Source organism: Ochlerotatus camptorhynchus, unplaced genomic scaffold, assembly GCF_037179485.1.
Source record: "Ochlerotatus camptorhynchus isolate MF236.1 unplaced genomic scaffold, CSIRO-AGI_Acam_v1.1 ptg000006l, whole genome shotgun sequence".
NCBI classification, from domain to species: Eukaryota; Metazoa; Arthropoda; class Insecta; order Diptera; family Culicidae; genus Ochlerotatus; species Ochlerotatus camptorhynchus.
Window position 1 is genome coordinate 465,973 of NW_027040498.1, and position 27,134 is coordinate 493,106.

Sequence of the window (27,134 nt, forward strand, 5' to 3'; positions counted from 1 at the left end):
TCGTCATCATCAAAGACGCGTATCGTTCCGAAAATACCCAGATCTTAGGGTATTTGCTACTTTTTTTGAAACCCGATGGCCACCATATTGGATTCCAAAATGGCATCGGATATTGAATCTCGGCATCTACGCGTTGTCCCTGTTCTGAAAATAACCATATTGTAGGGTATTAGACACTTTTTCTGAAACCGCCATATTGGAGTCCAACATAGCATCGGGTATCGATTTTCGGCAGTTGTCTCCGTTCCGAAAAATACCCATATCTTAGGGTATTTGACACGTTTTATGAAACTTGATGACCACTATCTTGGATTGCAAAATGGCGTCGAATATCGATTGTCGGCATCCCCGTTCCGAAAATACCCATATTGTAGAATAGTTGACACTTTCTGAATCCTGATGGCCGCCATATTGGATTCCAACATAGCGTCGGATATCGATTTTTGGCATCTACGCGGCATCCCCGTTCCGAAAATACCCTATTGTAGGGTATTTGACACTTTTTCTGAAACCCGATGGCCGCCATTTTGGATTCCAAAATAACGTCGAATATCGATTTTCGGCACCATCGCGTCGTCCCCGTTCCGAAAATACCCGTATTGTAGGGTATTTGAGACTTTCCCTTACCCCGATGGCTACCATCTTAGACTCCAGAATGGCCTCGTTAATTTAATTTTTGTTTAACATAAAATAATATATTATTACAGTTTTGGCACATTGATACATTGTGTTTCAGCCAATAGATGGCCAAATTTGAGTGCTCTAGGACTTTGTTTACCCCCAGACGATAATAGGTTAAGGTATTGCCATTTCCCCTAGTACATCCAAAAGAATGCAGTCACGGCTAAAATTTCTGCTCACAACACTCTTTTTACCGTTCTCCTATTCACCACCAGAGGTTGAATCGATCGCTTAGTTTCTATTAAAAAGGCCCCGTGGCTGCGGAAAATACAACGCTGCTGATACGCCGTTTAAATAGAAACTAAGTATTCGATTCAACCTGTAAAATTTCTACCTTGTTCAACTCTTATTCCTCGTCGATCCTTGTTTGGATACCCTACTCGAGGTAATCCTTCTTCGATATCGATTTGGAAAATTCCTCTTCGATCCTTCAGATTATTATAGTAATCTGCTTGGAAGTCGATTTGGATAAAAATTTACTGCCGCCATGGCGCCTAAAAAGAAAAGAGCAATCTCTTGATCCCCCTTCTGATGAAATTAATTTGAGCAATCAATTCGATTTGCTCACGGGTGATGAGAATGATCCATCTTCCAGGAAAAATTCTAGTAAACTTTCCCGGCTTAATGCCAAGAAGGAAAAAAATCCCCTTATTGTGATAACCACTTCCGATTTCCATGCTCTTTGCATGGAACTTTTGAACTTCGTGAAAGTTAAGTTTTCACTACAAATTGGACGTCGGGGTGAATGCCGTGTATTGGCTGAAACCTTGGACGGATTTAAATGTCTTCTCAAGTATCTTACTGAGAAGCAGTACAATTTTTTTACTTACGACACCAAAACTGAACGTGTGGTCAAGGTTGTCATGAAAGGACTGTCCTGGATCAGATTAAAGATGAACTGGCAAATGGAGGCGAACCAGCCCAAGGCTGAAAGCCTCCCTAATAAAGATAAATAATAATAATTATGAACTGGCAAAATTACTTGAAGTTGTGCCACTCCAAGTAATCAAAATGAAAATGAATTCCCGTCCTGGCAATTCGCGCAACGGGATTTCTAATGATTTTTATTTACTTCACTTCAAGTCTAGTGAACTAAACAACCTTAAGGCCTTGGAAAAAGCTAGCCTTATGCTCCATGTCCGAGTGAAGTGGGAACACTTCAGAAAGACTGGAGGAAATTTCCAAAACCTCACCCAGTGCCGTAAGGGCCAGGGATGGGGTCACGAAACAAAACATTGCTACATGTCAGCCAAATGCATCAATTGTGGTTGCATATTGCCGTTATAACTGAAACGTTCCTTAAACCTGACCATAAGGTGAAGAGGGACGCACATTATTTCATTTATAGAAATGATCGTCTTGATGAACCCTGTGGTGGCGTTGGCATCATTGTTAATAGACGAATCAAACATAAAATTCTTTCTTCATTTGAAACTAAAGTTTTTGAAACTTTGGGAGTTTCTCTCGAATCAAAATTTGGACAACTTACGTTTATAGCTGTCTAAAGCTCGATTCAAAGTTAATCTGGACGCACGGTTTAATACACCACCGCGCCCCTGGTGGTTGGAACAAAAAACGTTTGACAGGCATTTGTTGATGTTTCATTGACGAAAAAATTGGTGAAAAGTTTTTCTCGATTGATCGACGCATCCCGAAATTACGGATCATGGAACTTGAGAAAAGAAAATTAATTGTGCACAAACATCTAGAGAAATCTTCGTGGTCTGCTTAAAAAATAGCAAAAGTGTTAAAATTCCCAAAGTCAACGGTGAGTCTTGTAATCAAACGTTGCAAGGATACTCTGAGTGTGGATAGAGCACAGCGCATCTATCATAAAAGTGGCACTAGGGACAAAGAGCTGAGGAGAAAGGTGTTGAGGTACGTGAAAAGCAACCCAGGTGTCTCCATACGTGATTTGGCAAAGAAATACGATTTCAACGTTTCCACCGTGCGTAACATCTTTTCAAGAGAAGGATATAAGTCTTTTGTGCAAGTAAACATCTGAATCGCTCCCTGAAACAAAATTTAGTGGCCATAAAGCGAGCACGATTACTATACGAACGAGTTTTGACGAAATTTGATTATGATTATAAACAAATCCCCGGACGAAAATTTTACCTGGCATCTGGTCGTGGGGATGTCCCATCCAGATATAAATTTGTTTTTGCTGATAAGTTTGCTCGGAAACTAATGATTTGGCAAGGAATCTGCAGTTGTGGCCTTAAAACCAAGGTTTTCATCACATCTCACACAATGACGTCGAAGGTTTACATTGAAAAGTGTCTGAAAAAGCGGATTTTACCCTTCTTTCGGCAACACAAGACCAACGTTTTGTTTTGGCCGGATCTAGTCAGCTGCCACTACTCTAAGGAGGCACTAGAATCATAGAGGTAACTCTAAGACAAGAGGGTCCCGAAATAACGTGCTCAACTTTTTGGCTCAGCTCTGGTACTCTCTTCGGTCCCAAGCTAATCGATTCACCCCTCGAAACATGGGAAAATCCACTAACCCCTCATTTTATCTGTCAAACTTTCATAGCGAATCAAAACAAACATTGTGTAGTAGTAGAATTTCGACTAGAATAGGGTACGTTAATCGTTTGCTTGGGACCAATAGGCTAGTCAAGTAGTGAGCCAATTTAAAATCGTTAGTTTCGTTTTGATTGTTGCTAGAATGGTATGCTGCAATCAATGTTAATTTCATCGAAAAATATTGGGCAATTGTCAAGCGAAAACCTCGAGGATGCGGTAAAGAAGTTACAAATGCACAACAAATGCGTTTAAAGTGGAATAAGTTCGCCGGTACAGTGTCACCAGCGACTGTGCAGATCATGATGGCATCGATCACAAGTAAAGTGCGACAGTTCGTTCGAAACGGTGAAATGTAATAACTTGTTATAAATCGTTTGTAAGCTGAATAAATACCCTTTAGTTTGACGTTTTGATCAACCGTGTATGTTGTTTAATTCTTGAGTTATGATCACTTGAATGCGTCCAATTTTACTTTGAATCGGGCTTTATAATATATTATCGTTGGGAAATCGTGATATAAACATCTCTAACATCAAATTTTATCACTTCATGGTTTTATATCTGCTCCTCCAAAAAAAGGCTGATAATTTTAACTGAAAGTACATGCATAAGATTATTTTGGCGCTGCAAGAGGGATGTTTATGAACTACGTAGAAAGTTTTTGATAGGACACTTTCCTACACAATAACCACATGGAAGCAGAGCTTATATGAGTGACGACTGAAGCAGAGTAATTGCTGCTGCTAACGAAGTTTCGAGCCTACGTGGTTGAAGAAACTGTTAGCTGATGTTCAACTACCACTTGAACAACCAATACCAATCCAAAAAGACAATAACGGATGTCTTTTCATAGCTAAAAGTCCTAAATCGAATAGAACTCAGTGTCAACATTTCAAAGGGGCGTAATTGCAATTGTAAACATGGCTTTAGCCGTCGACTTCTCGCGAATAAAAGCTCACTCATGAAAACAATGGCTCCAACAGGTAGAGCTTCTTCTACACGCTAGCATTGTTAGTTTGGAGTGGTGAGCTTTTATTTGCGACGGCTAACTAAAGTCATTGTTTACAAAAGCAATTACACCCCTTTGAAATGTTGGCACTGAACTAACATGATGATGTAAGGAGTTACCAGTTAACAGAAATGTCAGTTATTACATATCACAAGTTATTTAGAATGATAATAAGCACAAGTTATTCAGAATGGTAATGATGATTTCTGGGATAAAAATGACTTATTTTTACCCAAGAAATAAAATCAGTTTTTTTTACAGAAAAGCCTGTTGATGGCAATGACTCTAACACTTCATAGCGAAAGCATTGCGGAAGCACTGTGCCACTACGGATGACATCTATTCTCTGAACTATAGGTATTTAGCATGTAACCTCCGAAAAATACTCTACCTTGATTGGTCGTGCTCTGGGTGATTCCGCTGACGATGCTCGGAGCCGCCGCCGCAGCAATAGCCGCTGCGCTGGTCGTGGTGGTCGCCGCCGTCGTTGCACTCACCGCGTTCATCCGCGAATCTCCCGGCGGCAGCATATCTTCCATAGCGGGTCGCCTTCGGATAGGGCTCAGCGTGCTCTCCACCATGGTTGGGTCATCTTCGTGCTGCCGAGCAGCCTTCCGCCACTTGTTGCCCCATTTGCTTGCTGCGCTTATCTTTTGCATCGTGAGTTGGGTGAGATTCCGTTCGCTGTTGTGCTTCCAGCGGGTGGCCGGTGGTAGGGCGGCACAATTCTTGAACGGGCTCGAATTAGAACTCGAGTTCGTCGAGCTGGAGGAAGTGGTTTCGTCGTAGCTCTGGGAGGAAGCACAAGGAGGTTTCGATTTATCTTTCGGGAGACTTTCGAATCCTAGGGTGGTTTTGGATTTCGAGTGCCTCGGGGGTGACTCCTTGTCCAAGGGGAGCTTTAGGTTGATCTGTTTGTCTCGTTCCTTGCGGTTGCTGAGTTCTTTGGCGGTTTTGGGCAGTACTTTGATAGGGGTTTTGAGTTCGTTTTTGATTTCCTTCTGAACGGAGTGCACGACGCTGGAGGTTCGGTTGAGGCTGTTGACGTGTTTGGGCCGGTTAAGCACGGTGGTTTCGGACTTTTTGCGAGTGAGTTTCTTGGAAACTTCTTCCAGCTTGTCCGAATCGCCGGTTGATGGCACGTAGGAGCGTTTGATCTTTTCGTTGGTGGTGGAGCACTTTGTACTGACGGTGTCGGAGGTTTTGGTTTTGGTCTTGGTGTGGGTGTGGTCAGTCTTTTTGGTGGTCTCGGTGTAGAGCCCGTTGATTGAGGTCGCTGTGGTACTGAGGCCGGTTGATGTGCTGGGGTCGGGCTGTGTGTCTTTGGAAGAGTTATGGGATGGTTTTGGGGTGTGGTTAGGGGTGACTGGGGGAGGCGGTGCAGGGTGGTCTCGAGGTTTCTGTGGTTGTGGGGTTTTCTTTGGAGGAAGAGATATTTCTTGTAGAGTAGGGGTTGGAGTTAGTTCCATAATTGGAGTCTTGGGAGACGGTGGTATGGGGGACATTTGGATGTTGGGAGGGGTCGGTGGAGCAGGGAAGCTTTTACTGGGCGTATGAGCCTTGGCTTGGCAGTAGAAACAAGTTTCGGATGGGTTGCCGGAGTGTTTATGCAGTTCGGGATTACAGAAACAGCAACTACTGCAAGTCTCTGATGTTTTTGGTGCATCTTCGCTGATCGCTGGAGTCCTAACGGTGGTTATAGCTGGGATATGGTGACTATCAAGCGTATCGGATGATGTGAGATTCATCCGCTCATCAGGTTTTAGTTCGTGTCGAACAAGCTCATGGTTGTCAAAAGTGGCATTCAGAAGTGCAGATCTCAATGATCCAGGACTTCGGTCGGCTATTTGACCGAATAAGCTTTGGTGATTCTCGGTGAGTGGCGTTCGATGAATCGACGTCTCATAGTACTCTATTTTGGATTGGATTACCTTACAGTCAGCCGTCTCGTAAACATGCCAAGCATTTTCCTCTCGTATCTGGCGGTAAGGATATATTGATTCATTGCAATCACAAGGGTTGTCTACGTTTACCTCTTTCACCGAATCTGCAGTAGACTTGAGCTCGTTGACGCTGTGGCCTCCGTGCTTAGCAGATCTAATGTCTTGTTCGATGTGCACTGGAATGGCGAGCTCACGGGATATCATCGTGTCTTCGTGCCTCAACGGTGAAGGCTTCACATTGAGACTATCGGTGAAGCAGGATTCGTCTGAAAATTCACCACTGGTCAGTCTCCGATTACATCCGTTGGAGTTGGCTGAGATGGCTAGATATTGATTGCAAGCTTTTGTGACGCCAGCTGTGCCATTGCAGCTGTTGTATGAACCGATGGTGGCTGCGGTTGATCTTACATGATCTACGGACACTACCGACCCGGCGGTTAACGTCGCTGGCGTCACGCTGATATTTACACTTTGATGGTGATGGAAGTGATCAACTATGTGATGTTGGGTGGATGTGTCGTCATGCCGAATCACTCTGCTACCACTGTCGCGTGCAATGTTGCCAGTTACGATGGTTTTTACAATGTTTCTACGCTCATGCTCTTTTGCGGTAAGGTTCGAATGGTGATGGTGGTGGCCATTGACTTCTAGTGCTCCGTTCACCACTACCGGTGGACGGTGAACGTCTGAAAAAAGTGGGTGATGCGTGTATGTTACAGATACCGTCAAGGATTGTGATGCAGGAAGAAACTCAAACAAAATAAATGAATTCAAAAAATTTTATTACATTACATGGAGCTACGCAGACTACTAAAGCTACAGAATCTCGATCAAAATTCAGTCAAATCTATACATTCTCAGCTACCAAGCATGTCAAGACTAGAATTCATATATCTACAATTAACTGGATTAAAAATCTCCTGAAATACAAAAGAAAATATGGTTGATAACAATCCTTATGTAGAGGCGGTAATATCACTCAACGGGTGCAGTTTAGTGTAAATAGACATACATTACTACAAGACGGACATTATGTGAAAGAAAAAACGAAAAATCAGGGTTCCAGCAAAGTGCAAAACACGAAACCATGTTAAACCTGGAAAGAAATTCAGAACAAAAAATGATAAACAAAAATCTACAAACTAATAGATAGATGGAAGGAAAGAGGTACATAATGAAAATATGAACATGGTGTCAATAAAACTCACGACATCTGGGCATAATAACAATAAAAAATGTATACCGTAAAGCTGCTGAATCTGGACAAATTTAAAAGTCGATTATCATTGCCTACTGCAGTCAACTCTTCACATATAGATTTTATTTTCCGTCGATCTACCAACGCCAGGGAGATAGCTCCCGCACCTCCCACCCTTTAAGGCCCAAGCGCAATGTGAGCGGAGGCGGAACGGAAACGGAAAGTTTGACAGTTGTCACAAATGACATCAAGATGACTAACCGAAGTCGATTTGATTCTAACTAGTTTTCAATCCGACAAGTAGGCCCTCGCAGATCGGGCTTTTCCGCTGTCATTGCGCTTGGGTCTTAACTATCGAAACATGAACTGATGGACCGGGGAGCCGTTGGAAGGCGTGATCAGAGATGTTATGCCTCAGAAAATCCCGATGGCGCCGACTGGGATTTGAACCTAGGTCGTTTAGAGTGAGAGGTAGTCACCACCGGCGCCGCTGTCCATTACTCGATGTTCTATATATTGCCAATTCAGAGAAAAATTAGCATCTGGCGTCAGATTTGACAACCGAAATTGACAATCGTCACTGACAGCTGCTTTTGGAATTTTCTAACACTGAACCAAAATCGTTCCTTGAAGACCTTGTTCGTATGACAACACATTAAACATTCAAGACAAAATTTAAAACAAAAAGTCCGATGGAAGTTCGCAAGATAAATTTAATTAATAAAATCTGTCTAATTAATAAATCTGAAGCTATTTGAATTGAAAAGTAAATGAAAACTGCATTAGCACAAGAAGATCCTCCAACCAACCTATGGACTACTACCAACCCCTAATAAACAAATACCATAAACGAACTGTATCCCGGATGGGTAAACTATCCCACAAATGGTTTGGATGATACCCCGAACACGTCGTTAAGCTCTCTTTTATGGTTATTTTTATTAGGGACACTACTTCATTTCATGAGGACACCCGTCTCCACAATTATTTCCAGTATAGCCTGAGTGATACAATTGATAATCCAGTGGATCGGGTCGAATGCATTAAGCAGTTCGATCCGTCTTCTACCGAGGCTACGAAGAATGATAGTCATTATCCGGTTGTGATTTGTTCCGTGTTGTGTTTATGTTTGACAGCTGCGGATGTTGCTTCTTCTTATGTGTGAAATGTCAATGCATGCTAAGGATTTCTGTGAATCAGCAATATCGATATGTGACCACTTTTTTTCTACATGCCGATGTATGTCCCTTCAAAAGGTCTACATGGATAGAAATCTCCTTATACCTTTTGGCAAATTTCTATTGCTGATTATTCATAAAATGTATAAGTCAACTAATAAGCAGACGCTTTGCAAAAAGTTAATGAAGCTCATGTGTCAAATGAAATGTATAAGCGGTCACACATACCTTTTATGCATTCTTATAGGACCTATGTGGTTTGTCTTATGGAATGTATAAGGCTGATGTTTTGGCAAAAATGTATAAGTGAAACACATGAATAAAATAATTGATTTTCGTTTCGTGTAGTAGGCTTTATCTCAATCTATCCATATTTCAACGGTCCCTTCAATTTCGAGACATGTAAAGTTGACTGTTTGCTCAAAATAACATTTCCTTCATTTTATCGTTTCATGCTGCAAACCAGACGTGAAATTGAATAAAAAATTAAATGTCCGGATTCGCGAGTCGTCCGGTGTTCGGTGCATTACGGTTGTTGTCACATCCCATTTGTCGTGGAATATTTTTCCTGAAAGATCTAAATTTTCTGAAGCTAGTGGGAAGTTTTTCTTCAAATCCACAGGCAAAAGAGCGTGCGGTTGGACTTGCTCATAGTACAATATTATTGTGTCAGCGGCTGTGATATTGTTCTAGTGACGTTTATCACTAATGGGGTGTTTACATCTGTGTGGATTTGCTAGCGCTAGTGTACTAGTCAACTAGCACGAATTTCAGTTTCTCCTGAAATCTCATGCTGGTAGACGTTGATGCCCTGTTTACATTATGCTGGTGAGCTTTTTTGCTAGCAGCTGGCTCATTAGCGCTAGTGAAATAGCATGAGTGTAAATACGCCATAACTAAAGCTCCACGTTGCCAAAAGCATGTCCAGTCGGTGGTGTGTTATAATGCAATTCTTCTTTACCCAACTATTGTGTTGTTCTCTCGTCATGACCAACGTAGTCATCTCAGAGAGAAAAGCAGTAGGGTGGTGTTGTGTAAATGTCATTTTCAAGGACAAATCTCCCGCGATATTTACAGAGATACTTCTGTCACTATCATCGGATTAGAAAGCGGTGATAGAGATTTTCATCCAAATCTCATCGATTTTTTTTTGTCATGACAGAACGCGACAGATTACGTACTGTTGCTTGCCTAAAATAATTTAAATCGGCTAGACATTTTGATGCCAATACCGTATGAGAATTATTATGATTATTGGAAAATGACAAAAAGGCTCATGATAGGTAGTTTCATCTCGTGATAGTGAGAGGACCTGTTTTCTCATTGTCACATGACGGTCGAGATATTTACCAGCTCTGGCTGTGTACCATCATCAGCATTGTTGACGGTTACTCCCACCTTGAGTTGTTACATTCAAAGGTATTTTTGTTACTTCATACGTGAAGTTTACGACTTTCAGAGTTTCAAGCTCAATCAAGCAATTGTAATCAAATAATGAGAAAGTCACGAACAAGTTCTCATTTTTACTCAGGATAAAAGACGCCAATTTGTGAGCGGTGCTTAGAGAATGTAAACAAAGGCAAGAAAATTAATATTTTTCAAGTAAAATAACTTGAAAATTGAAAGTGTTCGACTCCGCACCACATAGTTTATAACACCTTTTTTATCCTTCAAAATGTAGTTTTATTTTCAAAACAGGAGAGTTTAAGGGGGTAGTACACTCTGTAACTTTTTAAAAAAATCGATATTTTTTTTGGATTGAAAAAAAAAAATTGTTTGAATCTCTATTTTATGGGAAACTTTACCTGAAGTCCGTCCGACATTGGGATCGAAAGTAATAGGCCTAAAGGCGAATCAAAGCCCTGGCCCGCCCTCCAACGTCTCAAAACTTCACGCGTTTCTCTCGAAACACGATTTTTCAAATTGGCGTAGGCAAACACTTTTCATCCGATTTGCAATCCGCTTGAAATAATATATCCTTAACTTTTTTCGATATTTGGTGCATACTTTAGTCTTCATTTTTCGTGTGAAAAATTTGACTTTATTTTCAAATCGCACCCATTTAAAAAAAAATAATCAGCATATCGAAAAAATCCTACGTGGAAATGTATCTGAAAATAAGAGAAAAATGTTCCATGTTCACATGGGCGAGCAGTGCACTATGGTCCGAATCGACAATTTAGCAGGAAAAAAATGTTTTCTCCGTTCTTGTTCATTTTAGATGCTAAGTGTCTTGAGAGATGTTGTTTGTTATCATATCATGCTTCTTGTGAGAAAAAATCTGGTTAGGGTGGTCCTTATTTAAATCCAAATTCGAATTTTATCTTTTTATTTGAGGTTATAGGTAGTTGCACAATTGCGCAAAGTTGTATAAAATATTATTTAAGACAACTTTGCTGAATACAGCATTTATCTCTCTCTTTAATTGACTGTTTTAGAGCATTTATTAAGTATTTAGTCATTGTGTCCCTAAAAATCAGTTTTTATACTAATTTTTTTAAACTATTTTATTGTAGAACAAATTTGGCGCACGGTTTTGCTCAACAAGCATGTTGATAAGCCTTAACGTTGGAAAGTTATAGACTGTTTTGCCCAAAAAACCAAGGGGTGTTAAAATGCTTATATCATATGGAGTTGGATCGCTAAAATTTGTCTTGTGGCAGCATCTGAAAAGTCATACTTAAAGAAATATTTGAGCAAAAAACTGCGAGGACAACTTTCTTTAAATTTGAATGAATCACTTTTAAAAATTCCCTAAAAAACATGAAAACTACCTGACCATGAGTTTCAAAACAAAACAACATACTGTCTTGAGCAAAATTGTAGGTTTTAAAGTCTCCATTGCACTTTTTTTGTGTGGAAAGTAAAATAAAAAAGGTAGAATCAATTATATTTTGTTTCGTGATACACCCTATGTCAATTATTAATTGTTTTGGGAAACAACCTTTTAGTCAACTGTCATTGTACGGATTGATATACGGAAATCTAAGAGGCGATCTTGGATTCAAATGTGTGAAAATATAAACAGTACTCCTATAGTCGCGAGATTACAGAAAACTCTTGCGAAAGACCATACGATTGAACATGGTAATCTTAAATATCATGATGGAGGTTTTACCAAATCTCCTTCGGAAACTATAAATTTAACATTTTCCAGGTTCGGTATTGTGTGTGGAATCAGATATTTCTTATTCTGTTGATGTAATGTGTTCTATAGAGACCCCGCCAGTGTCTCAGAGAACAGAAAACACCATACCAGATATAGCTGATGAAATTTTCACAATTGCCAGAGTGGAGAATGCTGTGAGATCTTTTCAGCCTTTTGAATCTGCGGGTGTGGATTCCCATATGGATCCGCATATTCCCGGCACTACTTCAAAACGGTGAAGCAATGCTGATTCCGTCTCTAACTAAGATTTATAAGGCGAGTGTAAGATCAGTCCGCATCGTGCTCTCTTGCCGTGCGGATTTATTTGCTTTTTGCTTAAATTTAAACAGCACTTTTCAGTGCTCAACCTGTAAAATTTCTACCTTGTTCAACTCTTATTCCTCTTAGATCCTTGTTTGGACCCTACCCGAGGTCACCTAAGCGCAAAAGAAAGGGGCAAACTCTTGATCCCCCTTCTGATGAAATTAATTTGAGCAATCAATTTGATTTGCTCACGGATGATGAGAATGATCTATCATCCAGGAAAAATACTAGTAAACTTTCCCGGGTTAATGCCAAGAAGGAAAAGATTTCCCCTATTGTGATAACCACTTCCGATTTCCATGCTCTTCGCAAGTTAAGTTTTCACTACAAATTGGACGTCGGGGTGAATGTCGTGTATTGGCTGAAGTATCTTACTGAGAAGTAGCATCATTTTTTTTACTTACGACACCAAAACTGAACGTGTGTTCAAGGTTGTTATGAAAGGATTGCCCAGTGGTGAATCCCTGGATCAGATCAAAGATGAACTGGCAAAATTACTTGGAGTTGTGCTACTCCACGTAATCAAAATGAAAATGAAATACCGTCCTGGCGATTCGCGCAACGGGATTTCTAATGATTTTTATTTACTTCAGTTCAAGTATAGTGAACTAAACAACCTTAAGGCCTTGGAAAAAGCTAGCCTTATGCTCCATGTCCGAGTGAAGTGGGAACACTTCAGGAAGACTGGAGGAAGTTTCCAAAACCTCACCCAGTGCCGTAAAGTGCCAGGGGTGGGGTCACGGAACAAACAATTGCTGCATGCCAGCCACATGCATGAATTGTGGTGATTCCTGTCACGCAAAAGACGACTGTCCTGTGAAGGAAGATCCTAAGAAATTTAAATTTTCAAATTGTGGTGAAAACCACAAATCCAATTTTTGGGAATGTAAGACTCGCAAAGCTCTCGTTCTAACCGACAGGTAGGAAACGCTCCACGTTTCCGACCAGGTACAAATTCCTCTGCTGTTAACAACGGTCATCGAGGAACAAATTCTACATTCGTACTCGTAGGTACAAATATCCCCTTTAGTTAAAATTATCCATACGTACCTGATTTCCTCGCTTCTAACAATGTTCAGCGAGTTAATGGAGCTACCTATGCTGCTATTGTAACAGGTAGAAATCAAAATACTACATGATTCTAACGGAAATTTTGATAATTTTGACTTAAAAAGCATTACTGCTCCTAAAATGGTACTTTTACAGAAATCATTAACTGACATGATTACTGATAAGCTTAAATCTACCTCCATGTTCTGCGAACAATATTCTCATGACTTTGAAATTCAGTATTGGATTTTAAATCATTAAATATTTTGAATTGGAATGCTCGATCTCTTAAAGATAATGAAGTCGAGCTATTTAATTTTTTGAATGTTCATAACGTGCATATTGCCGTTATAACTGAAACTTTCCTTAAACCTGACCATAAGGTTAAAAGGGACGCAAATTATTTCATTTATAGAAATGATCCATCAAGACGGAGCCTGTGGTTGCTTTACCATCATTGTTCATAGACGAATCAAACATAAAATTCTTTCTTCATTTGAAACTAAAGTTTTTGAAACTTTGGGAGTTTCTCTCGAAACAAAATTTGGACAACTTACGTTTATAGCTACCTATTTGCCATTCCAATGCGTAGGCCAGCAAAAGAATTTTCTCAAGGGTGACCTCCAGAAACTTACCCGTCATAGGTCCAAATTATTCATTATTGGTGATTTTAATGCAAAACACCGCTCATGGAATAATGCTCAAATCAATTCCAATGGTAATATTCTGTTTGACGATTGTTCTGCAGGTTATTACATTATTCAATATCCAAACAGTCCAACATGTTTTTCTTCAGCAAGAAATCCCTCAACTATTGATTTGGTCTTAACTGATTGATGACAACTTTGTAGCCAATTGGTTACCCATGCTGTGTTCGGTTCTGATCACTTTTCAGTAGCTTTTGAAATATCCCAAGAAATAATTTCGAATCCCAACAGCTCTACTTTCAATTACCATGGGAGCAATATCGAACATTTATGGAATATAGCTTTGATCCAAACATTCCTTTGCAATCCAAAGATGGAATTAATTATGCTCTTGAATCTCTGACTACTTTTATAGTTGAAGCAAGAGCTGCCTCATTACCAAAATGCGAGGTTAAATTCGTGTCAATTATAATAGACGACGATCTGCAGCTCTTGATCCGTCTGAAAAATGTCCGTAGGAGACAATATCAAAGAACACGCGATCCTGCTATGAAAGTTATCTGGCGGGTTTTGCAAAAAAAAAAAATTAAAAAGCGATTCTTTGCCCTGAGGAACAAAACTTTTGAAAATAATGCTTCTAAATTAGACCCGAGTTTCGAGAGTTCCCCTTAATTCAGTTTGGGTCTTACTAGTCCTACTGAGAATCAGGTTGCTCGGGATTATCTGAATATTTTTTCTCGGGAAAATATTTTTGATGATTCTTGGAGGACTGATTTGGACGAAGTAAGGTCTATAACTGAAAAGTTTCATAATATGAAAGCTCCAGCTGATGATGGAATTTTCTATATCCTCATCAAAAAACTCCCAGAGAGTACCTTGTCTTTCTTGGTAAAGTCATTTAACAGATGTTTCCATTTCGCATACTTTCCTGATAAATGGAAAAATGCAATAGTTGTTCCAATTTTGAAGCCGGATGAAAATCCAGTTGAAGCTTCTAAGCACCCGTCCAATAAGTTTGCTTTCTTCAATAAGCAAACTTTTTGAAAAGATAATTTTGAATAGGATGATGCTTCACATCAATACGAACTCAGTTTGGATTTCGCCATAGGCATTGAACTACTCATCAGCTCTTAAAAGTTACCGATTTAATTCATTCAAACAAATCTGAAGGCTGCTCAACTGGAGTTGCTCTTCTAGACATAAAAAAGCATTCGACACTGTTTGTCATGAAGGTTTGATTGCTAAATTGAAAAAGTTTAATTTTCCACTTTATATTATGAATTTAGATCAACATTATTCAACTGACAGAACTCTGTAGGTAAATTATTAAAATTCCAAATCTGAACGACTACCTGTTAGAGCAGGAGTTCCTCAGGGTAGCATTATTGGGCTAATATTATATAATAATTTCACTTCGGACCTCTTTGATTTGCCTCAGGGGTGCCACAAGTCTTTGTTCGCTGATGACACAGGCATTTCCGCTAGAGGAAGAAGTCTTCGTGTTATTTGCAGCAGACTGCAGAAAAGTTTAGGCCTGATTTGGCCTCTTGTCACTAAGCAAAATGAATCTGAATTTTATCCTCCACCGTCTTGAACCATCGATCATCACAACGAAGGGCCTGACATCCTGGCCGAAACTCTACCAAAAGGGTCGGGATGGTAGGTCCATTTGAATGAGTATAAATAATGTAACAAGTACGCTTTTCATTTATTTAATTATTTATTTTGTTAGTTATTTATTTATACAGAATTCATATTTATGCAATTTACTCATTTAATCAAATTGCTTGAAGTAACGTTTTTTACAATTAAATCGTAAATGTATTCCCCGTCAAGCAATGTCCTCTCATATAGAGTTACACTTGTCATACAACAAGCAATGAGTTCCCAATACGTTCAGCCAATTAATTCCATTTGACCCGAATACGCTTCCTTTTCGTTAAAGTCCGGGGTACGAATCCGAACCGTGCTCTCTTATAAAAGAGTAAGCGAAAATAGATTTGAGCAAGACAGTATATTGAAATTGCATGATAAGGAAAGAGATGTAGCATTGAATGATTTTCAGAGAAAGTTGATGACAATTGTCGTTTCAAAGGTCGTTGAATTACTTCGGTAATTTGACGTACTTCCGGCCACGATGACGGTTGAATCCACACCTATCTGAGGGTTTCTGGAACTTCTACTCGTTCACTTTGACTTGGACCGTGAAAGAGGCGAGAGTGCGAGTAGTTAGTACCTAAGTGTACTTAGTGTCGCGGTTCGTGGTATGTGAAGTTAAAAATGTGAGAAGTCTAAAAGACTAAATTTAATGTTACATTTCTCGTTCCTTTCCGTTAGCCTGTAGAGTTCAAACATAGGGTTAGAAGTTACGTGCGGTCAACTTTTTGTGTGTGCAAAGTGTATAGAAAGGTAAAGAGAATAATGTCTTTTGTGTGGAGATTTTACTTAAATGTGTCGAACAGCCGTTCGACGGCTTTTTGTGCAGGATCGTTTTGTGCAGAACGGAGATTGCACCGCATCGCTTCTAGCGATACATGGCTTTGCTCGGCACACCGCACCCATGATAAAATTTCGCGCTCTCTAGACCCCACGCTTCAGCGTCAAGGTCTCCGACAGAGCGTTGGCCAAATCCGCCTGCATCTACCACGTGAACTAACGTGCTTCCGTGCATAACCGACGATCCCCTCGTCGACATCTGCGCCACCGGCAATCGGCGCTAGTATCAGTACCAATTCGAGGATTCGATTGGGAATTTCCGCCCATACCAGTCCGGGATGCAATGCGCAACAGCAACACCGATCAATAGAGTGCTTCTTTGCCGACCTCACTCAGACAAAGGGATGCTTCTGTGCCGATACGAATAAAGCAGCGAAGACATCGATGGTACCGTGAGAAAACAAAATGCATGAAAAATCTCCACACACACAAACACATGAGCTCGAAGACAAGTGAAAGGATAGGCTAGCAATCGCCAGAACCAGATCAGAAAACCGCACACATGATTAGGGAGAGCTAGCAAACAAACAAACATATGAAAAGGAACAAGCTATGAACAAACCTAGGTTAGGAACTCCAATAAATTGGACTGCCTGGGAAAACAGTCTCCGCACTCACGTGTCACGATCGGTGGAGGAAATCTGAAAGGGGAAGTTCCTCCAGTGATGATAAATGTGAGTGGGGTTTGTTGTGTTTCGGTAGAACGGCGGCTAGCACCAACTTTTGCTTGAGACTATTTGAAGCAGCCTCTATCTGCGAGGATCTCAATCCCTCATGGGATTTCAGGCTACTGAATCGCCCTCAAACTAACTTTCGGTCTCTTCTACACATGCCCCACCCCATTCATAAAAAAACGGCGGGAAATCCTGTCAGGTGAGGTTGCACATCGTTCTGCTTGAACCTGAAAAGATATAAAAAAGCGCTGCTGTCGTGCCTCTGCTCATTGCCGCTTCGGACGGCGTGGCACTTGGTCCTGCAGCAAGCAGAACCAAGTCAGCGGCTAAAGGTGGATCACGGCGTGATCATCTGTCACATAATGAGGAATGCGATTTGGATATGCAAAATATCCCTCTCCCCCTTGTTTTTACTTTTAATTTGCTTAGTTTGCTTAAAATTTATTTCCCGAAAAAAAAGTGTCTTTTTTGAGTTGACGTCAACTCAAAAAATACACTTTTTTTCGGGAAATAAATTTTGAGCAAACTAAGCAAATTAAAAGTAAAAACAAAAGCCAAAATTTTCAAAACAATTGCTTTAGAGGAGACATCATCCGATGATATTATGTTGGTAAATTACCAACAACTGACTATAAAACATATCTGGTACCTCTATATATGAAATTAGGTGAACATCCAAAGTTCATCCTTTTTTTCCATATTCTGCACAGAACAAACCCGCCCCGCCCCCATTATAAAATAGTAAAAAATGCATGACGAACATCAATTTTGCTTGGTTCTACGTCATACTGCGGTCGTGTCTAGAACACAACCCTTTCATTTTTTTTACATTGGTAGGTTGGCTTTATATGGATTTGACAGTCGGATTATCGGATCAACACCGGATTTTTTTTTTATAAATTTGGTTGTGATCTTGATTTGTGGAAGTATATTAAAGTTAGTATGGGAAACACATAGAAAATATTATTTTAATTTTAAAACCTTCCACATTGCTCAATATTGCCCATACCTGAGAGTTCGATTGGACAAACTATGCAGAGCATTGGGCCGTATGAATAAAGAGAAATTACTTTACTTTCCCGTGCTTTTCTTACGGAAAAAGTAAAGTAAACGCTTTTATTAATACGACCTATTATCGAAAACTGCACATCAGTTCGTCTTCTGTGCAAAAAGCTATTAACCACTTATTGCCACGTATCTAAGTCGGGGTTGTAACGATGATCCACCCTAATAATATTCGTTCTTTGTATGTGTTTTAGCAACTGAGATATCTCAGGATATCTTTCAAAACCTTACGGGATGACATTCTTGGGAACGTTAGGTCTACCAAAAACTGATACTGCAGTGTAAATCACACTGATTAATGCCTACGGATGTGCGGTTAGATACGATTTCAATAAAAAAAAAAACTAGGTTATCTTCTTGCAACACGCACTATTTCCACCGAGTTGACCTAGTCCAAAAAAGTGTAAAGTTTCAAAACTGCCGGAAGCCACGACCACCTCCCTCTATTATCCACTATCACGCACTTCGAGAGGGAGCGGGGGAACTCTCCTTCACCCAAACGGCTCCGAAAAAAAATATTTCCTGACACAGTGCCACCGTATCCGCCCCATGGGAGACAATGGAAGCGAAAGCCACATGTTTCCAAATTAAAATTTGTGGCTAACGGAAACCTATCGCTGTCTCATCGTGCTGCTGGTGGCGCCAAAATGTGGCACTCTAAACTTTTTGCCTTTTCCGACTCCATCGACCCCGAACCTTCGCATCGTTGTTGTTTGTTCCGAAAGTTTATGTGAGTATGCAATCAGCTGGAGGCGAACGAAACGTTCACATTCGCATTCGAGCTGTTGTGAACATCCTCACCATAGGAGCGAGCTCCTTGACACAGAAATTCACCAGTGGAAATGGAATAAGAAATATGGAAAAGCGCCATTGCGATTACTGTTTGGTGGTTGCTGCAAGCCGACTTAAGAGGCGAGGGAAAGTTTTATTCTAATGAAGAAATGAGTTTTATTGGAAATGGAAAGGGCTTCTAGAAACTTTGCAATGTTAGGTAGCGGAAGCCTGTTCCAAAATTAGTATCATTTTTTGTAGCCAATTTGATATTACAGTCAATCCTTCATTACTCGATGTTCTTTGTGTTGAAACAGGCCTATACCAAAACACTAATTCCTAAACATCATTCAACCTTATATCCTATTCGACCTTCTTGTCCTCCAGGCTTTATTCGACAGCTTGTCTTCCTATGGTTCTATTTGACCTTTGATTATACTTGTTTGGATTCGATTTTTCTCCAGACAACTAAAATGCATGTACAGCTATCCTCTCGGGTTGGAAAATTTCTCGACTTCCCTGGGCATATAAGAGTATGATTGTACTTGCCACACAATTTTACTAATGCAAAATAGTACAGGCATCGAAAGCTCTCAATTAATAACTGTGGAAGTGCATCTAGAACACTAAGTTGAGAGCACGCAACAAGCCTATATGCCATACGCAATAAGCTTAAAATGCGAGGAAGAAGAAGAAGAGGGTTCACACTGGCCACAATGGCATCATTCTGGGTATCCCTAGCGAAAGGGCCAGTTTCTATTTGTAAGAAGTGTCAGATCTCACCATAGGTAGATTAAGAAATGATTACAGGGATGCCATTTTGAAAACGTTCGAAAAACTGTGAAGATTTTTTGCTCTAAGATATTTTAAATTTGTAAAATACTTCAGAAGACTTTTTTGAATTTCAAGCAGACAATTTTGCTATGGAAATGACGATATCGCCTTAAAATTCTGAACTCCATCTTGCTGTTGATTATAAATCATGAATAAAAAAAGATCTACGCTTTTCTGAAATCGTCGATTACCTGGAGATCTTCTGAATACTTCCTGATCAACTTGCAGTTTATTTGCCGAGTATTTCGGACGTCATATGTATTTTATCACAGTTGGAGATCTTCAGAACTTGATCATCCTGAAGTATTGAAAGAAAAATAAAGATAATTTTACTAACATTATTGCCTATCTGGAGATCCTATGTAACGTTTCCTAAACATCTACAAAACTACCTTGTTTTACAAAATTTCCTCAAATTCAAGTTCCCTGAATTTATTCCAAATCTGTCTTAGTTCAACGCAGATTTCTGACCATCTTTGGACTTCTGGAAAGACTCCCATCATCTACAAATATTCTTAAACATTAAAGAATCTTTAAATGTACTGCTGCATACTGCTATTAAGTTCCTTAAAGTGGACCGAGGATGCGTGAAGTTCTTAGAAGTTTGCTTAACTATTTTTAGATTTTCTTCAAAATTCCCTGCACTTATATAAAGTTTGACGCAGCTTCTCATAATGCTACGAAATTCGCAAAACTTCTTCAAAATTTGCTGCACTTCTACGTTTCTCGTTGTTTTTCCACGAAGTTCTATGTAAGAAATCTCTTGAACTTATCCGTGATTCCCTGAACTATTCCAAGTCCATTAGGGTTCAAAAAAGAGTCCTGAACTTAGATGATGGTCCCGAATTAAAATGAGGTTCCCTGAAATTAAATAATGTTCCCTTAACTTCTACGAAGATCCTCAAACTTAAATAAACGTAGTTCAATCAACGTAGTCTTCTGAACTTTTCAAAAAAACCTTGAGTTTCTACGTATTTACCTGAAGCTCTATGAAATTCCCTGAATTTCTACTAAGTTTCCAAAATGTTTACGAAGTTCCCTAATCTTCTTAGAAGTCATTGAAGTTTTACGAAGTTCGCAGAAGTTAAAGAAAAATCCATGAACTCTTGACCAATTTGCAGAGCCTGAAGACGTCTTATTAGACTGTCGATTAAATATCGATACTTATACAGTATTATTTCTCGAAATTATTTCTTCTAGTCTAGAACATTATGAAAAGTAGCCAACATCAAGGACATTAAAAAAAATCGTTGTTTGGATTGGACATTGGACATTAATCGCTGTTACCGAGCAACCTCGAGCCTGCTGACAAAATATCGTAGTATTAAAACACTCAAAATTCTGGGGGGAAGACCTAGATAATTATGGAGGGGGCCTGGCCCCTTTGGCACTCCCATTAGCTACGCCAATGCAGATCACAGACATTGAGGTGGCTGAAGTGGAAAATTCTAAATAGTGTGAAAAATGTTGCGCGATGAAGAGAACTTAAAAAAGAATCGGAAACATCGTAGAAGTTCCAAGACTTTGCGGAAGCCCAGAGAACTTAAGGGATCTTTGTTACAACCCACTAATTTCAAGGTAGTTTTTTTTATGAACATCATCAGGACAATTGTGAATACTTATGCGAGGTTCCAAAAACCTCTGGAAAGTATGTGGATCTTTAGAGTAGTCCCATTAACTTTACGAAAATTGGAGGATCTCAATAGAAGTTGCAGGGATTGAAAGCAAATTCCAAGAATTTCAGAGAATTTTCGTCAACAGACTACTGGAACATTTGGAAAGTTCAGAAAACTTCTGCAATACTTCAGGAAGTTCAGAGAAGTTTAAAAAAAATTCAAGGCGGTCTCATTAACCCTTAAATGCACAGTGTTGCCATTTAGCAACATACCTATGTTTGCCTTTAAACATGGTGAAACAACATTTTAATAGTAAGCGCAATATATACAAGAAGACAAATTCACCGCAAAATATAAAATCATGCATCGTTAACTTCAGAAAAGTTGCAAAATCGTTCAAGAAGTCCAGACAACTTCACAAAAGTTCAAAGAGGTAAATTGTGAGAAGATGAAAAAAATGTTCCAAAAGCTTCAGGAAATTTTCAGATCTTTAGGGCTCTTCCGATAACTTCAGGGAAGTTTCGAGATATTAAGGAAAGTTCAAACTTTTGTGGTGATTTGAAAAGTTTAGATAAATTCTGAAATATATCAGAAATTTAACAGAAAACCAGGGAATTATAGGAAAGTTTTAAGGTTTTTAGGATAATTTAATTAATTTCTGGGCAGGAGAATTGCAGAGAGCTTCAGGTAACATCAAAAAACCTCAGGGCAGTTCCATTAAGTGCATGTAAATTGTAGGAACTTTAAAGTAGCTCCGAGAAACTCAACAAGTTTTTGAAAACTTCAGCAAAGGTGCGAGAGCATTTGGAAATTAGTGGAACAGTTCAAGAAAAGTTCCGTAAACTTCAGAGAAATTTCGAAAACTTAAGAAAAAAGTCAAGAACAAGATCAGAGAACTTCATGGCAATTCCATTAGTTTCACACATCTGCAAAAACTTTTAGGAAGTTCCGAGACCTTCAGAGTAGATCATACAACTCCTGAGAAGTTTAGAGGAATCAAGGGAAATTTTATTAATATTAGAGTAGTTTAGAGTACAAAGATCAAATAACTTTAACCATTATGTGCGCCACGGGGTATCCAGCTCTCATTTGAATAACACGGAATAAAATTAACACAGCATTTATCGCACACATAAAGGTTACAGTTACTCTAATTTTAAAAAGTTGCAGGAACTTGCATGGAACTTGTTCCAAAAACATCAGGGAAGTTAAGAGATTTTGAAGAAAGAAGAGAGGAAAGTCCAAATCCTTAGGGTAGTTACCAGTGGCGTCCCGTAACCTTACTTTTTACCTGTGCACCAACTTTCAAAACCAGATTTAATGCCTTATTCATACTCGAATCGGTTGAAAAATACACTTCATCTTCTAGTTAACTCGATATCTATCCATTTCAAGCAATATTTTTGATAATTGTTTATGTTTTGAGAGTTGGTACACAGGTAGATTGAGGTTAGGGGAACGCCACTGGTAGTTACAATAACTTCAGGGAAGCAAAGTTTTTTGGAAAGTATTTACTTTCAGAGTAGTTTCAAGATATTGCAGGATTTGTTCCTATAAATTCCGGCAGTTTTGGAATCACGTAAATTATTTCGATTAAAAATTTCAAAAAAATTAATCTTACAGAACTCCAAAAAACCAAACCCAAAAAAGTTAAAATAACTAGAGAACTTCACAGAAGTTCCAAGAATTTCATAAGAATTACGGGAACGTCAGAGAAGATGCCGAAAACATTTTAATAACTTCAGGAAAATCCAAAGAAGTTCAAAAAAGTTTGAAAATTTAAATTGATGATCCGCAAGCATACTTCAGGGAAGATCAAAGAACTTCAAGACAGTTCTATTAACCACTGGAAATTTTTGGTAACTTTTAAGAAGTTATGTGGAGTTCAGAGTAGTCCAGAAAATTTATGAAAGTCCAGATAAATTCGAGGAAGTTCAGAAAGCTTCAGGGAAGTTGAAAGAATTTCAGGGAAATCCAGAGAGCGTCTAAAAGTCGATAGAAACTCACAAAAGCTTGAAAACAAAAGTTCAGGGAAATCCCGAGAATCTCAGAAACATTACAGGAACTTTAAGTCCGATAAATGAACATCTGGAAGATTTTGCGAAGTCTAGAGAAGTTCCGACAATTTTAGGAAAATTCACTCACATGGTGTGATATGTCCTATAAGGAGTTTCGTTCTAAAACAACATTGTATGAGAGACGTCATTATGATTGGAAATCTTTTAAATACTTCCTGATCAACCTGCCTTCTTGGGAGAATATCTGAGATACGCCATACGAATTTTTTAACAGTTGATGTTTATCAGATCTTCATCTTGATCAACCTGTAGCCTTTATAAAAATAATCAGACTTAATTGAAATTTTTGATCAACTGTAGATTTTTTGAATAATTCACAATGTGCGGTCAACCAGCTATCTTGGGGAAATATCTAAGAGACGTAATTTAATTTTGTTTTGAAAAGTTGATGATCTTTAGAATGTACATCCATTCATCTCAAATCTTAACCTTTGCGTGCCTAACGTCTAAATTTGCATAGATTTCAAAATGCAATTAGCTCTTAAAACATACTTTCTCAATCTTTTTCTTCACAACAAATTGCATTTCGTCGGGAATCTATTGAAGTTTTTGAATCCATCTGAAAACATTTGGATCAATACATGGTTCCGGAGTTATTCCGGTTCCCGTTGGGGTCACTTTTGGTCGGCATTCGGCTTTACTGTTCTGTAATAAGTATACACACGATGAACATCATGTTTTTTTCTCTCAAATGATGTAATTGGACCAATGACAGCTATACTGATGTTCCACGGTCACATTGGGCATCCCGGAAATGTTCCTGTGTCCCCGGGGAAGTGGCCAATTCTCGACAAGAACCAAAACCTATCGTTGCGACATATCAAACTTCATGATTTTACAAATATTGGCCGGCAATGGCCTTATTGAAAGTCAACGGTCACACTAGCCCTCCCGGGAATGTTCCAGGGCCCCCGGGGAAGTGGCCAATTCTCAACAAGAACCAAAACCCATCATGTGACATATCAAACTTCATGATTTGACAATTTTTGGCCGGTAATGGCCTTATTGAGAGTACTCTTGCCTTCCCAGGCATGTTCCGGTGCCCCCGAGGAAGTGGCCAATTCTCAACAAGAACCAAAACCCATTGTGCGACATATCAAACTTCATGATTTCACATATCTTGGCCGGTAATGGTCTTAATGAGATTCCACGTACATACAAGCCCTCACGGGCATGTTTTAGCGCCCTCAGAAATGTTACGGTGCCCCCAGAAAGTGGCCAATTCTCGACAAGAACCAAAACCCGTCGTACATACTAACCAAAATCGACCGCGTTACGAAAAGTGGTCAGGTTTTGACCACTTATAACTCTGTCAATAGCGGATGGATTTTAATTCTAAACAAGCCAATCGATTGGTAATTTTTCTACGAAGCTGCCTAAACTTGAATACTTTATCAATTTTTAATAGGTCACTTTTGAAAAATAGTGGTTTCCCTAACATAGTCGCCAAATATTGATACCGAGCACGTAATCCTACGTCAAATTGTCAGTAAGGCTATTACCAGTTTATTAAATGATAAACTGTGCTGTGTCGCACGACCAGTTTTAGTTCTTGTTGAAAATTGACCACTTCCCCGAGGGTCAACGGTCACACTAGCTGCAGTACAGCAAACGTGGAGTAACAGTTTCATTGTGGTACGTATCGTAGAAGCTGATATTTGTGCAGTAAAAGTTTCGAAGTGGCTACGAGAATAAGGATCCTACAGCAAAACACCTTAACGTAACTCTGTCAGTTTTGGTTTCATTAAGAGTCCACAATCAAATCGGACAGCCAGCTTTCTTGGGGAAATATCTAAGAGACGCAATTTAATTTTGTTTTGGAAAGTTGATGATCTTTAGAATATACATCCATTTATGAAGCTGAGATCAATCTCAAATCTTAAATCCGATGAAGGGCTGAGGTGGCAATACTCTCAAACAATAGTCTTGGACTTGAATCATCTACAATTTTGTGCAATATGCTTAATGAGCATGGGAAAAAAAATCCGAACAGCTGATAAACTTTTCAACCTGAAATCTTGAATGAGGACTTAACTGAAAGACTTGAAAAATATGAACAGGATTTTATTAATACCTAATCATAAATCCGTGAGCAGCAACGAAATTCTCTAAAATTCTTCGTTGTCTTCAGAATTTATGCAAAGGTTTCTGAACTTCCACGAAGTTTCTTGAGCTTTAACTCAGTTCCATGCACTTAAACGATGCTCACTAAACTGCCTTCCAATCCCTTGAGCTTATCCGAAGTTCCCTTAGCCTCTATGAAGTTCCCTGAATTTGAAGGAAGTACCGTGAACTTTTGGGAGTTTCGTCAACTTCTGCGGGTTTTTTATAGTTCTAAAAAGTGTTTCAGACTTTTTAGAAGATAACAGGATTTCTACCAAGTTTTCAGTACCGATTTGCTCATGTATCTACGATGTGTTGAAAAAATTCTGCCGTAACGCGATGCCACCACACGACGCGACGCCGCCACGCCACGTGACGTCGCCACGCCACGTGACACCGCCGCACCACGCGACGCCGCAACGTGACACAACGCCGTGACGCGACGTGACACAACGCCGTGACGCGACGCCGTTCTTTTACAAGCAATTTCAGAATAAGTTTAACGAATTAACCACTTTTAGGGATGGTGGATCAAATTCTATTGGACTGAAATTCATTTGACTGAGAGTTTTGATTAAACAGAGTTTTGGAAAACTAGTCTAAGCTTAAGTCTCTAGCAACGCTTTGCTTCTTGTACTGTACAAAATAAAACTCACAAACAATTTTTGCTGAAGGGCAAGTTATACAGCACAAGTAAATTTTTCAATATATAAGTTGTCCACTAGACTGATGCAAAATTTGAAATTTTCGCTCCACAGTGTTCAAACGGTTTCAAATCGGGCCCTGATTAGCCTCCGAAAGTTTAAACTCATTTGATAAGAAACTGACTTGGCACAAACCATTTTAAGTTTATATGGAAATTACTATGGGAAAACAAAACTTTTTGTTCATTGTCTTCTAGCCTTTTTACATATAGTACTGTTAACAAATTCTATTGCTATTCTTTTGGGAATTTTTATCAGCAACAACTTTGCACAAAATCGTTTTTCAGTCAAACGTCAAATTAAATAGTTATTAATTGTTTAAGAGATTGATAATCTTATGGCAAGATTAAGCAACTGTATTGTGGACAACACTGTATTCTGCAGTGTGACATAGTAGCCATGATTTTTGTCCTCTATTCTACGCGCCATAAACACCAATGTTGCCTGCTCAACAGTTGATTGAGCATAATCTTAAGACATCAATGACTGAGTGAACTGGTGAATTTTGAACCGAAATTATGGTTTCTCCATAGTAATTCCCATATAAACTTCAAATGGTTTGTGCTAAGTAAGTTTCTCACTAAATGAGCTCAAATTTTAAGAGCCTAATCAGGGCCCAATTTGGAACCGTTTGAGCACTGTGGATCAAATTTTGCATCAGTCTATTGTCCACACTGTAGAAAGAAAAAGATAAATATTCTCCACCCCGATGCACGCCGCTGACGGCAAAAAAATACGTCGGCGAACAGGTTTTTCGGAAGTCGCCTTCAATTTCAACAAGTCTTCAAAAATCTTCACAAAGCATGAAATGTCTTCAAAATATCTACGAGAGAAAAATGTCTACCGGATTTCCATTGTCTTCAAAATGAAGACACATCTTCAAATCTGGCATCCCTGGGCTGTACATAAACCAACCCATGGCAGCATCTATCGTATTATTCAACCGATCGTTCCCAACACCAGCAGTCCTCCCCATGATGATGAATGTCATTTCTCATTTCGCACATGGTAGGTTTTGGTTCTGTTTGAGAATCGGTCACTTTCCTTGGGACACCGCAATATATCCGGGATGGCCAGTGTGACT

The 27,134-nt window shown here is 39.3% G+C and overlaps 1 protein-coding gene across 9 annotated transcripts in view; it reads right to left on the reverse strand.

Annotated features, from left to right (window-relative positions):
• LOC135717437 (uncharacterized) overlaps positions 1-27,134 on the reverse strand; it is a 340,543-nt gene that overhangs the window by 13,384 nt on the left and 300,025 nt on the right. For 7 of the 9 annotated variants that reach the window (XM_065239549.1, XM_065239544.1, XM_065239533.1 and 4 more), the window contains one exon: positions 4,613-6,850. In XM_065239549.1, the coding sequence (XP_065095621.1) occupies positions 4,613-6,850 (2,238 nt within the window). The remainder of the gene's footprint in view (positions 1-4,612; positions 6,851-27,134) is intronic. The other 2 variants (XM_065239555.1, XM_065239563.1) reach the window with 2 other exon arrangements.